This window comes from Notechis scutatus, chromosome 2 (genome assembly GCF_049901735.1).
Source record: "Notechis scutatus isolate UNSWTSFEM ecotype Mainland chromosome 2, rNotScu1.2, whole genome shotgun sequence".
NCBI classification, from domain to species: Eukaryota; Metazoa; Chordata; class Lepidosauria; order Squamata; family Elapidae; genus Notechis; species Notechis scutatus.
Genome location: NC_142010.1, coordinates 21,928,714 through 21,941,956, shown reverse-complemented (window position 1 = coordinate 21,941,956; position 13,243 = coordinate 21,928,714). Strand labels below are relative to the sequence as shown.

General features: G+C 42.4%; 2 protein-coding genes across 2 annotated transcripts in view; both read right to left on the bottom strand.

The window, feature by feature from the left end:
• Positions 1-2,646, bottom strand: part of LOC113431249 (zinc finger protein 449-like) — a 6,284-nt gene extending 3,638 nt beyond the window's left edge. Inside the window, exons 1-2 of the mRNA XM_087953720.1 lie at positions 1,129-2,646; positions 806-882 (exon numbers count right to left, since the gene is read on the bottom strand). Coding sequence (XP_087809846.1) covers positions 806-882; positions 1,129-1,563 — 512 coding nt within the window. The 5' untranslated portion in view covers positions 1,564-2,646. The remainder of the gene's footprint in view (positions 1-805; positions 883-1,128) is intronic.
• LOC113429262 (uncharacterized) overlaps positions 1-13,243 on the bottom strand; it is a 77,485-nt gene that overhangs the window by 28,191 nt on the left and 36,051 nt on the right. Inside the window, exons 2-6 of the mRNA XM_087953735.1 lie at positions 10,818-11,297; positions 10,424-10,538; positions 10,231-10,298; positions 9,219-9,348; positions 7,680-8,958 (exon numbers count right to left, since the gene is read on the bottom strand). Of these exons, the coding sequence (XP_087809861.1) occupies positions 7,680-8,958; positions 9,219-9,348; positions 10,231-10,298; positions 10,424-10,538; positions 10,818-11,297 (2,072 nt within the window). The remainder of the gene's footprint in view (positions 1-7,679; positions 8,959-9,218; positions 9,349-10,230; positions 10,299-10,423; positions 10,539-10,817; positions 11,298-13,243) is intronic.

Genomic DNA, 13,243 nt, shown 5'->3' with positions numbered 1-13,243 from the left:
TCTATTGTTTATAAATGCCCAAAGCAACTTTATGTAACTAAGGTAAATGGCTATGCTTGCTACGATTCCAAGGTTTACAGGCAGAAAACAGGCAGAACCAAAAGCCTTTAATTGAAGCAATAGATTTTTTAGCTTTTGCAAAACTGGACTGTTTGGCCTCCAAATTCAGGCATAAAACAAGCTATTAGAATTTATTTGGAAGCTAAAAGTGCCTTGATGAAAAAGCTTTTTAAAAAAAAAAAGGTAATTGCCAGTGTGAATACTTAGACAGTTTTCAGCATCCTTTCACAAATCTCAGAGTTACCAAAAAATGAGCATTCAGAAGGAATATTTGAAAAGTGAATAATTAGCATAAGTACAATTATAATAATAAAAATTGGAAACAATTAGCAGTTATTTAAAGTCATGTCTTTAAAAAAGATTTCCTAAAAAGAACCTACTTCAACTTTGAACCTTCCTCAGGAACACAAAAATAAGCCAACCCAAACAAGAAGGAAAAATGGAAGGAGACTGTCTATATGACTTTCTGAAGGAAAGGGAGCATCCAAATATAATAAATTAATTTCCTCTTACTTGAATTGGAGTTTCAATCTTTGTTTCAGTTCCACCATCAGGAACGGTGAACTTCCTTCTATTCTTCCCTGTGTAGGAGACAGAATTTAAAATGCATAATTCATAATGTCGGAGGTGGTGTTCTATAGAAGAGAAGACATACAATAGATAAGACTGCTGAGATCTCTCTGCAGAATCGGAGAGCCTTGTATTACCTCTGGTTGTGTCTTGATTTGGATCATCCTGAGAGAACCTCCTGAAAAACATTTCCTGAGATGAACTTGATGGATGCCTCCTTCCCTCAGGATCTCTGATCTCCACCATGAAGGACTGGAAAAAGTAGGCAGGAAACAAGAAGAATGAATGGACAATACACATCAAGTTTCTTCTGTGAACACCGCTTTGAAGCTCCAGAATCCATCAACGATGAAAGTGGAAAAGAACGACTATCACAAATAACAAAACAATGTCTTGCAAGAATTATCAGAGTGTCTCCACATATAATGAATGCCAAAGAACTTAGTTTTAGACTATTATATTTAACCAGTCCTGAGCTCCCAAATGAAGGTCTCTCACCTGCAACTCAACCTGCTCCTTCCCCTCCTCCGCCTGGCTCAGGAGGAAGCCTTCCACCAGGGCCACCGCCTGGGAGCTGGTCTCTGCTCCACACTCCCACACCCAGCTCTCCATCTGCAGAGGCAGAAGTGCCAGGAACTGCTCCAAAACAACCAGGTCCAGCATCTGCACTTTTGTGTGCTTTTCTGGTCTCAACCATTGACTACAAAAGGAATGAAGTTGACTGCAAAGTCCTCGGGGACCTTCATTCTCCTTGTACTGGAAGCTCCTGAAGTTCCAGGGCTGAACTTCTAAAAGGGTGGATTTCTCCTCCAGGATCTTCTGCCCAGTTCTTGCCCAGATCTCCCCACAGCTCCCAAGCTGGACGCCAGAAGGGACTTTTGAAATTTCCTCACTTGCTAAAGATTGGCTTTTCATTTTTTTTTTCTGTCCCATAGTGGAACTCCAAATGGATCCAGGGAATCTTGTGGATTCCCAAACACCTTTCTATTCATAGTACCATTCCTGTAGCTGCAGGTCACTCACCTCTTTCAGCAGCTCTCTGTCCATTTTTTTGCCTCCAGCAGAGGGAGTTACAAATGGCTTCCAATTTCTGTATCTGAGATTAATTAGAAAGTGGTGGATTTAATCCCCAATTAAAACATATCATTCTAATGGAAAGGTGTGTTTTTCTGAGCTCCATTACAGTAACATTGAGCGCTTAATCCCTGTGCATGAAAGTGTGTTTGGTACAAACTTTGGGATTGGTCTCCATCATGGACTCGGAACACTGAATAAATGTTTGGATTTTGGATCATTTTCAGTTGCTTTTTTCTCAGAAAGCTAAACCTGCATTTACCTGCAAGGGGGTTACACAAACTTCAACAGGTGAACAAAACATAAAAGCTCACTTAAAAGAAAGAAATGCCCATAAGTGACCTGGTTTGGATGTTCCCTTTCTTCAGGGTTTCCTTTTTAAGAGTCAAATCACACAATTCCATACAGGCAGATTCCCAAAACATACCCCAAACACAAAGAGGCAAAGCAACTGTTCACATGAGACACGGGTTGGTGAGGTCCTGGTTCACTCACCCTCCTAAGAGAAATTGAACTGCTGAGGATCCAACCCTATTTTAGCGTCCTCCAGCACAGAAGGAGCAGGCGGGCACAATCTCCTGCAGTTCCTCCCTTGCAACCATGTTCTTCTTTCCTGCTCCAGAAATGCCCTCCAAGGTCTCCCCATCTCCCACCTCGGAGCTTTCTCCAGGCTATGAGGGGATGAAGGATTCCCCCAGGACCCTTCCTCCTCTCTGGGGATTTGTTCCCGGAGCAACGCGCTCGCCCTGAGCACCGCTTCCCTCTGCCTGCCACTTGCGTGGAGAGGGGCAGCAGGGGAACATGGGATCCGGGCTCTCCCAACCCCAGGACTCCAGAGATTGAACCTGCATGGGGACTTGGCTTCTCTCCCTTCCTTCTCTAGCACGAGCACCCTCTGCCCCCTCCCCTTTGCACGCGGAGACACACGCCCACTCCCTCCCGCCACTTACCCTGCCCACCTCTAGTTCTCCTCCCTTCAAGACTTTCCGGCACCCATTTAAACCTCCTGCGGAGCTCAAAGGGTTAAATAGAGACGAGGAGCAATGCGTCAGATTCAGTGAGGTCACTTCCTTCCCATTCTCCTATGGTAAATCACTTCTGACGTTCGCCCTCCAGTGGCCAAATGGTGAATCGCACATGTTCTGTTCTCTACAGAGGGACTCACCTGGCAAATTCTTGTGTGCATGGAAGGTGATTATGCAAACGGTGGAAACTGTGCATTTGCTGTGCTGTCCATATAGTTATGGTTAATTGGGAATTGGGATAGTTACTTAGGAATTGGGAGCTGTCCCCTTAAGGGAATGCCTCATGGTAAATGTAGTTAATGCATCCTGGGAAATGTGGTCCATGTCATGTGGTCACATCTGTAATTCTGATTGGTCACTGAATTGACCCTTGGTTAGGTTGGGGGAGGTCCTTCACTCTTGCCTGGACCCCAGCATCGTGCTGGTGTCTCACCCCCTTGCTCCTTCGTTAAGGGATGAAAGATCACCATTCTTTTACACTATGAATACAAAGATTTGGACATTGTGATGAATCTCAATGTAACCGTGAGTTATATATGAGGATGCCTGATGAACCAATAAAGAAGCTTTGTATGGATGCCTTTGTGGAGTTTAATCTGTCTTTCTTTATACATTCAGGCAGTAATTATAAAGAACAGAACAGTAAAAGAATGATGTTTTATCTGGATTCCTGGAAAAGTATAGGAATAGTGCTAACCCGGACTCCCTCAGTAAAGGAAAGCTAATCCGGACCCCCTCAGTAAAGAGTATTGTTATATCTGAATTCCTATGAAAGATTTTATCTCTCCCTCTCTTTCTGAGCAACTGAAGTCACCAACCCCTGTCTCTCTGCTATCTCAAAGACTGTTTTGCAAAACAAGAGGGAAAAATTGCTGGGAAGGGCCAGAAATCCCCCATGTCTCAAGGGAAAAAACAAGCTTCTGTCTTCAGACCCTTTACAAATGCAGTTGAAAGAGACTATCTAATCCAGGGGTGTCCAACCTTGGCAACTTTAAGACTTGTGGACTTCAACTCCCAGAGTTCCTCAGCCAGCAAAGCAAAGCTGGCTGAGGAACTCTGGGAGTTGAAGTCCACAAGTCTTAAAGTTGCCAAGGTTGGACACCCCTGATCTAATCCTTTCTCATGCCCTAAAAAAGATAGAAGCCGCATTTTCTCCATCTCTGGAGTCGCTTTGCATTTCTCACTGCCTGCCTTCCAGAGGAAGAAGGCAATAAAGAAGCCCCTCTAGCCAGTTTGGTCCACGACCTGAGGCAGACAAACATTAGGCTCCACCCACTCCACCCCATCGTGGCTAGTCCTTATTTATTTTTTATTTATTTATTTGATTTGTCAATCGCTTACAAGATACAGGTATAAGAATAAACATAGTTTTGAATACACAAGATACTTATAAGAAAAATAAAAAGAAACAATAGGACAGGGACGGTAGGCACAATTGGTGCGCTTATGCATGCCCCCTACAGGCCTCTTAGGAAGAAGGTGAGGTCAATAGTAGACAGTCTAAGGTTAAAGATTTTGGGGTTTGGGAAAGAAACCACAGTCAGGTAGAGCATTCCAAACATTGATCACTCTGTTGCTGAAGACGTATTTTCTGCAGTCAAGTTTGGTGCGGTTAACCTTGAGTTTGTATCTATTTGTGTGCTCTTGTATTGTTATGATTGAAGCTGAAGTATTCATTTGCAGGTAGGACATTGCAATGTATGATTTTATATACTATATTTAGATTGGACCGGAGGCGGTGTAGTTCTAAGTTTTCTAGGTCTAGAGTTTCAAGTCTGGTGACATAAGGTATTCTGCAATGAGTAGAGGAGCGGATAACTCTTCTTGTGAAATATTTCTGGACTTTTTAAATTTTGTTAATATCAGATACATGATATGGGTTCCAGACTGATGAGCTGTATTCAAGTATAGGTCTAGCAAATGTTTTGTATGCTCTAGTTAGTAGTATGATGATTACCAGAGAAGAAGTTACGTAGGATTAGATTAACAACTCTTAATGCCTTTTTGGCTATGTAGTTACAGTGGCACTTAGATCATTAGAGATGAGTACTCCAAGGTCCTTGACAGAGTTTGGATCCTCAACAAGGTCTTGACTATTTAGCTTGTATTTTATTTTCTGATTTTTTTTTGCCAATATGTAAGGCAGAGTATTTATTTGTTGAGATTTGAAGTTGCCATTTGATTGATCATTCTGATACATAGTCAAGGTCTTTTTGGAGGGTAGTAGCATTGTCTGTGGTGTTGAATAGCTTTACATCATCAGCGAAGAGAACGCAGTTGCTCTTAATATGATCACAGAGGTCATTTATGTAGAGTATGAAGAGAGTTGGTCCTAAAACACTGCCTTGGGGGACACCACTGTTGACAGGTACAGGTATTTATACTTTGCTGACTATACTTTCTAGTGACCAGAGTTGGTATACGGTCACAGATTTAAAAGATATCTTCTTCTGTATCCCCCTGGCTAAAGAGTGTCAATCATATTTCACTTTTGAGTGGGAAGATCTTTTAGATGGTTCCAAGTGCCAGCTAACTTGGACTTGCCTGCCCCAGGGCTATCATAACAGTCCAACAGCTTTTGCTGCAGCACTTGCCCAGGATCTTAAAGACTTTGACACCCAACAAACTTCCCTTTTGCAATATGTGGATGATTTATTGATAGCGGGGAAAGACCAGAAGGATGTTGAAAGTACTTCAATCACCCTCCTCAATCACTTGGCTGAAAAGGGCTATACAGTATCTAGAAAGAAAGTCCAATGGGCCACTCAGGAAGTACAGTACCTGGGTTTTGTTCTATGCAAAGGCTGCCGTTTACTCCATGAGAGCCACCTGTAAGCCATCTCAGCCCTGCCTGTGCCAACTAATGTTAAACAGCTGCAAACCTTTTTGGGCATCTCTGGCTATGCACAGTTGTGGATTCTGAGGTATTCTGTTATTGCTAAACCCCTTTATTAATTGACCCAAAAGAACATGGCCTGGGATTGGACAGGGGAACATCAGAAAGCATGGCAGGACTTGAAAGATGCATTAGCTCGTGCTTCTGCTTTGGCTTTGCCTGACCAAATGAAAGGCTTTGAACTTTTTGTCTCTGAAATGAAGGGATGCGCCCTTGGTTGTTTTATTGCAAAGACTGGGTCCTGAAAGAGTTCCTGTGGCTTACCTATCTAAAGTACTGGATCCAGCAGCTAGAAGATGGCCAGCCTGTCTCCGATCTGTTGCAGCCACAGCCATCCTCATCCAAGAGACATACAAAATAACTTTGGGGGCACCTCTTAACATCTATATACCTAATTCAGTTCAAACTCTTCTTGAGCAGAAGCTCCCAGCATGGGCCACCTCATGCCGGATTTCTAAGTATGCAAGCCAGATTTTAGAATCATACTCTGTTCAGCTTCACAAATGTGAGAGGCTAATATATATACTGTATATTCTTGCCTAAGTTTAAAACCTTACTTTCCTCCCTCTGTTCCCTCTACCTTTGTGTTATCCCAAAACTTGATAAGTTCCCGTCCTCATCTAAATGGTTAACTAAGATTTTGAGCAGTACAGTATCTAAGGCAGAATCTTGGGGTACCCCACTGCATGCTTCTCACCACATAGATGTAGATGTAATCTTGTGAGATTGAGATTCATTAATAATGGAGCTTTTTCTTCTTCACTGGCTGGGCACACAGGAATTTTATTTTTGTATTACAAGGATTGAAAGAATAATTGAGGTGGGACAAAAGGATTTTTTTTTTTCAGGAAACCTGTACATAAACAATGTCTGCTCCACTGCCCACAATGAATGTCTTTATTTTATCACAAGGCATTATAAAATCAGAACCACCAATGAAAATAAACAAAATATTCCAACAGGAGAAGTAAAAGAAAAACAGCCTACTTAAGAAATCCAGTGGTGTCTTACACTTTGGAAGAGTAAAATATGGCCGTAATCCTTGAAAAAAGATTTTGCACATGCATTTGGGGGGCTTCTCATCATTCTAGGTCCTTTAGTGAGAGAGGAATCCTTCATCCTTTCAGCTCTTATCACACACTGTACATTGATATGCATGTGACAATTCCCTCAGCTTATGAGGCCTTTCACTAAATAAGGCTCCATTCTTCTCCACAGGTCACAGTTCTATAACGTGGATGCAAATTTGAGTCTTTTTTGGAATTCTTCACATCACAGAGAAGGCTCCCCTTCTCATTTCTTTTTAGGAAGACCAGAAGTAGTTTTCTGAAATAGCTTTTATTAATTCCACCTTACTTCTTTTGGACCCATCCATTTGTAATTATCATCATTGTTGCAGGATCATTTGCAATGTCAACACTTGGGCATCACTTTGTTATTTTAGTGAATATCCCTAACTTGGGACAAAAGAGAGGGAGGGAGAATCATGAAAAATTCAAAGTAAAAAACCTCTTACTTGTCACTGGGACAACTCAATTTCAAATTCTACCTCGCTCTAAACTTTGATGGAACTTGAATAGGCTTTGGATTGTACACACATATTTTAAAGAGCCTAGAATATATCTGCTGCACCATTTCCAACTTTTCTGAGGACAGAGAAAAGTAGTCTAATTGAGTATCTTTTAATGAATGACAAAAGGAGGGGAATTTAAATCCTCTTGAGTGTGATTAAGTGGGAAGAACAAACAAGTGGGGAGTAGGAATCTCACTTTTGAAAAGAAAATGAACCTTACTTAAATATAGATACCGTCAATAATCCAGGTCATAATTCAAATGGCACTTGCCCATTGTTTTTATTTTCATTAGAAAATTCACATTCCTCAGTCAGACAATAGGGAGGATCGAGCTAAGAAAAAAATTGCTTTGCGAGCTCAGTCTCTGTAAATATGAAAATTCATAAATGTAACTTTCCAAGGTTATCTCTGTATGGAAAATTAGGTCATTTCTCCTCCTAAAACTCTCTCATTTATATTGGCTTTCCCATTGTGTGGATCCTTTTATGGAGAGTAAGGTGATGGCTGTGATTAAAAGACTTTCCACACTCCATAGATTTATATGGCTTCTCCCCTGTGTGGATCCTTTTATGGGAAGTAAGATTACTGTTGCAACGGAAGCCCATTCCGCACTCAATGCATTTAAATGGCTTCTCCCCTGTATGGATCCTTTTATGGGATGTAAGATTACCAATTTCACTGAAGCCTTTTCCACATTCCATACATTTATATGGTTTCTCCCCCGTGTGGATCCTTTTATGGGAAGTAAGACTGCTGGATTTGCTGAAGCCCTTTCCACACTCCATGCATTTATATGGCTTCTCCCATCTATGGATCCATGTATGGGAAGCAAGGTGACTGCTTTGAGTAAAAGACTTTCCACATTCCATGCAATTGTAAGGCCTCTCCCCCGTGTGGATCCTTTTGTGGAGAGTAAGTTGATGGCTATGTCTAAAAGACCTTCCACACTCTGTGCATTTATATGGTTTCTCCCCTGTGTGGATCCTTTTATGGGATGTCAGACTACTATTACAACTGAAGCTTTTTCCGCACTCCAAGCATTTAAATGGCTTCTCCCCCGTGTGGATCCTTTTATGGGAAATAAGATTACTGTTGCAACTGAAGTCCTTTCCACAGTCAATGCATTTATATGGTTTCTCCCCTGTGTGGATCCTTTTATGGGAAGTAAGGATACTAGGTTTGCTGAAGCCCTTTCCACACTCCATGCATTTATATGGCTTCTCCCCTGTGTGGATCCTTTTATGGGAAGTAAGACTACTGGGTTTGCTGAAGCCCTTTCCACACTCCATGCATTTATATGGCTTTTCCTCTGTGTGGATCCTTTTATGAATCTTGTTTTCACCAAAGCTTTTTCCATGCTCAAGGAATTTATTCGGCTTCTCTCCCAGGTGAATACCTTTATGTGATGGAAGAGACCCATTTTCTTGAGAAAGTGTGAAAGTCCAATTGGATTCTTTTCCACTGTCTTTGTATATACACTCTTGCCCTTTGGCTTGGGTCAGATAGTGTCCATTTACATTGATTGTGTCTTTGGACAGTCTTATACCTTTCCCAATATATGTTTTCTTCATTTTCCTTGGTTGCTCAAGAAACTGCATCTGAGCCTCAATGGAAGATGAGCTTCCCTCATTCCAATTATTTGACTGATGTCTCTCCTGCCTTTGGAATTCCATTTGAATTTCAGGCTTCTCCATTACGTCTCCATGTCTTAACCCCTGGAATGATTCCCTTGACTCTTTATGGTCCTGCCCATTATCACCTTCAAAAGGGAACAGCAATAAAAATGATAGCAAGGTTAGGGGAAAAGGATCAATCTGTCAGAATTTATAATAATTGCCTTCTGATATTTCCAATATAGTGCATGTTTCCATGCTTACAACAGAATGACGTAATTTCTACATGCATGAATCATAACTCTGAAAATAGCAAAACATTTTGGTAATAATAATAATAATCAGAAACAGCCTATAATTACAAAATGTCTTCCTGAACTGATTGGAGAATAGGAAAAACCCTTACCAAGAGAGGCCACGTTCCAGTAATTTTCCAGCATGACTTCCCAATGCAGAGCTTTTTGGTCAGGATCCAGCTGAGACCATTCTTCCTGAGAGAAATACACAGCCACCTCCTCGAAAGAGACAAGGCCCTCCTGACAGGGAAAGAGAGTACACAGAAGGTCCAGGAAGAATTGTAAAAAAACAGTTCCATTGTTTATACATTCCCAAAGCAAAGCTATGCACCAAGGCAAATGGCTCTGCTAAATAGCATTCCAGGGTTTATGGAAAAATTGGACAGGTTTTATTGAAGGTTTGGATTGAAGGAATGTTTTGGGTAGATTTGATCAAAAATCAGTGGCTTTATTGATTCTCTAGGACTGTCTTTTCGGTGAAAATAACCCCCTAATTTTGCCATTCATCCGTCCACCATTAGAAGACTTCTGGAGAGAATCAACTGGCAGATGGGCCTTGGAAACCCCACATATTAATGACTCCAATACTTCCTGTTTCCAGAAGGAAATGTGGGGATCTCTCTGCGGAGGGGCATTTTTTGCAGCATTTAGTGAATGGCCCATGGTATACCAAGAAGCTGCAGTCCTATCTATCCTCAACCCCTTCATGAAAGTGCTGGGAAAACTCAGCTAGGGATTTGGCTTCTGCTTCTTCTCAGATTGTAAGGAAGTTGCTTCTAGTCGGAGGCATTAGCTGAATGGAAGATAACAAATCAGAAGAAATTTCCTAAGGGGGACATTTTTACTTTTTGCAAAGCTGGATTGTTTGGCCTCCAAATTCAGGCACAAATCAAAGCATTTATGTTGCAAGCCAAAAGTGCTTTTTCAGAACAATTTTTACTTTGAGAATTTCTATGAACTCGCAAATTACAATTATTGTAATAATAATTGGCAACAAGTAGCAATTTTTAAAGTACTAGTCTTAAAAAAGATTAATGGAAGGAGACAGTATTATGTACACCACCTTGACCTTCTGAAGGAAAAGGAGAATACAATACTAATAAACAAATTTCCTCTTCTCACCTGAATTGGAGTTTCAACCACTGTTTCAGATCCACATTCAGGAAGGGCCAACTTCCTACTATTCTTCCCTGTGAGGGAGACAGAATTTACACTGCATAATTCATAATGCAGGAGGTGATGTTCTACAGAAGAGAAGATGTATTGAAATGAGACAGCTGAGACCTCTCTGGGGAATGGGAGAGCCTTGTATTACCTCTGGTTGTGTCTTGATTTGGATCATCCTGAGAGATCCTCCTGAAAAACATTTCCTGAGATGAATTTGATGGATGCCTCCTTCCCTCAGGATCTCTGATCTCCACCATGAAGGACTGGAAAAAGTAGGCAGGAAAAAAAGAAGAATAGATGGACAATACATATCAAGAAGTGGATTCTTCTTTTGTGAACACCATTCAGAAGCCCCAGAAATCCATCAGTGAGGTTGCAAAGAAGGAAAGGAATGACTATCACAAATGAAACAAAAATGTCCTACAAGAATTATTTCCACATGTAATGAATGTCAAAGAACTCTGGTAGGCAAAGTTTAAGAGTTCAAAAATACTGTTTGTTATATTTAACCAGTCCTGAGCTCCCACATGAAGGTCTCTCACCTGCAACTCAACCTGCTCCTTCTTCTCCTCCGCCTGGCTCAGGAGGAAGCCTTCCACCAGGGCCACCGCCTGGGAGCTGGTCTCTGCTCCACACTCCCGCACCCAGCTCTCCATCTGCAGGGGCAGAAGCGCCAGGAACTGCTCCAAAACAACCAGGTCCAGCATCTGCACTTTTGTGTGCTTTTCTGGTCTCAACCATCGACTACAAAAGAAATGGAGTCGGCTGCAAAGTCTTCGGGGACCTTCATCCTCCTGATATTGGATGCTCCTGAATTTCCAGGGCTGAACTTCCGAAAGGGTGGATTTCTCCTCCGGGATCTTCTGCCCAATTCTTGCCCAGATCTCCCCACAGCTCCCAGGCAGGACACCAGAAGGGCCTTTTCCAATTTCCTCACTTGCTAAAGATTGGCTTTTCATTCTTTCTCTGTCCTGTAGTGTAATTCCAAATGGGTCCAGGGAATCTTCTGGATCTCCAAACATCTTTCTATTCATAATACCATTCCTGTAACTCTGGGTCAGGCACTTCTTTTAGCCGCCTCTGTCCATTTTTTTTGCCTCCAGCAGAGGGAGTTACAAATGGCTTCCAATTTCTGTATCTAAGATTAATTAGAAAGTGGCAGATTTAATTCCCAATTATAACATATCATTCTAATGGAAAGGTATGTTTTGCTGAGCTCCATTACAGTGACATTGACCACTTAATCCCTGTGCATGAAGGTATGTTTGGTACAAATGTTTAGATTGGTGTCCATCATGGTAAGAGTCAAACCTTGGGGAAAGGGAAAGCTCTGGCCCCCTAAAAAAGTTCTGTGCCTCAGTTTTCCCCTCGTCAAACCCCTACCGCACATGGATCAGAACACTGAAGAAAAATATTTTGGATCATTTTCAGTTGCTTTTTTTCTCAGAAACCTTTATCTGTATTTATCTGCAAGGGGGGGTTTATGCAAACTAACAGGTGAACAAAACATAAAAGCTCACTTAAAAGAAAGAAATACCCCAAAGTGACCTGCTTTGGATGTTTCCTTTCTTCAAGGTTTCCTTTGTAAGAGTCAAATCACAGGATTACACACAGGCAGATATCCAAAACATACCCAAAACACAAAGAGGCTAAGCAACTGTTCACATGAGACACCGGGGTTGATGAGGTCCTGGTTCACCCACCCTCCTAAGAGAAACTGAACTCCTGAGGATCCAACCCTATTTTAGTGTCCTCCAGCACAGAAGGAGAAGGCGGGCACAATCTCCTGCAGTTCCTCCCTTGCAACCATGTTCTTCTTTCCTGCTCCAGATTTGCCCTCCAAGCTCTCCCCATCTCCCACCTCAGAGCTCTCTCCAGGCTATGGGAGGTGTGTGTGTGCGTGTGAAGGATTCTCCCAGGACCCTTCCTCCTCTTTGGGGATTTGTTCCCGGGACAACGCGGCTCGCCCTGAGCACCGCTTCCCTCTGCCTGCCACTTGCGTGGAGAGGAGCGGCAGGGGAACATGGGATCCGGGCTCTCCCACCCCCAGGACTGCGGAGATTGAACCTGCATGGGGACTTGGCTTCTCTCCCTTCCTTTTCTAGCACGAGCACCCTCTGCACCCCCACCCTTTGCACGCGGAGACACACGCACACTCCCTCCCGCCACTTACCCTGCCCACCTCTAGTTCTCCTCCCTTCAAGACTTTCCGGCACCAATTTAAACCTCTGCGGAGCTCAAAGGGTTAAATAGAGACGGGGAGCGATGCGTCAGATCCAGTGACGTCACTTCCCTCCCATTCTCCTATGGTAAATCACCTCTGGCGTTCGCCCTCCAGTGGCCGAATGGTGAATCGCACGGTGTCCGGTTCTCTTTTCTGCTGGAGCCACCTGATGGATTGTGTGTGCAAGGAAGGCGCTTATGTCAAACGTGAAAATGGTGCATTTTCCATCGGAGCCCAGGAGGAAGGACTCTGTGGTTTCCTTCCTGATAAAGAATCCTTTTTAATCCAATTGCTTCTGATAGCATCACACCCATGTGCATCCTTACACTTTTAGGAAGGGTTCTATAGAAAGCTTCATCCCTTCTTAGAGGGGGCAAAAGAACAGACAAGAAACACATTACTCAAGAGGTTGAAAATACAGAATATAGAGTAACATACTTGGAAGGGACCTTGGAGGTCTTACACCATCACAAATTTATTTATTGTATTTATTTATTTGATTTGTCATTCGCTTACAAGATAATAGGTATAAGGATAAACATAGTTATGAATACATGGAATGGATACATATAAGAAAAATAAAAATAAAAAGAATCAATAGGACAGGGACGGTAGGCACATTGCTGCGCTTATGCACGTCCCCTACAGACCTCTTAGGAAAGGGGTGAGGTCAATAGTAGACAATCTAAGGTTAAAGTTTTTGGGGTTTGGGGAAGAAACCACAGAGTCAAGTAGAGTATTCCA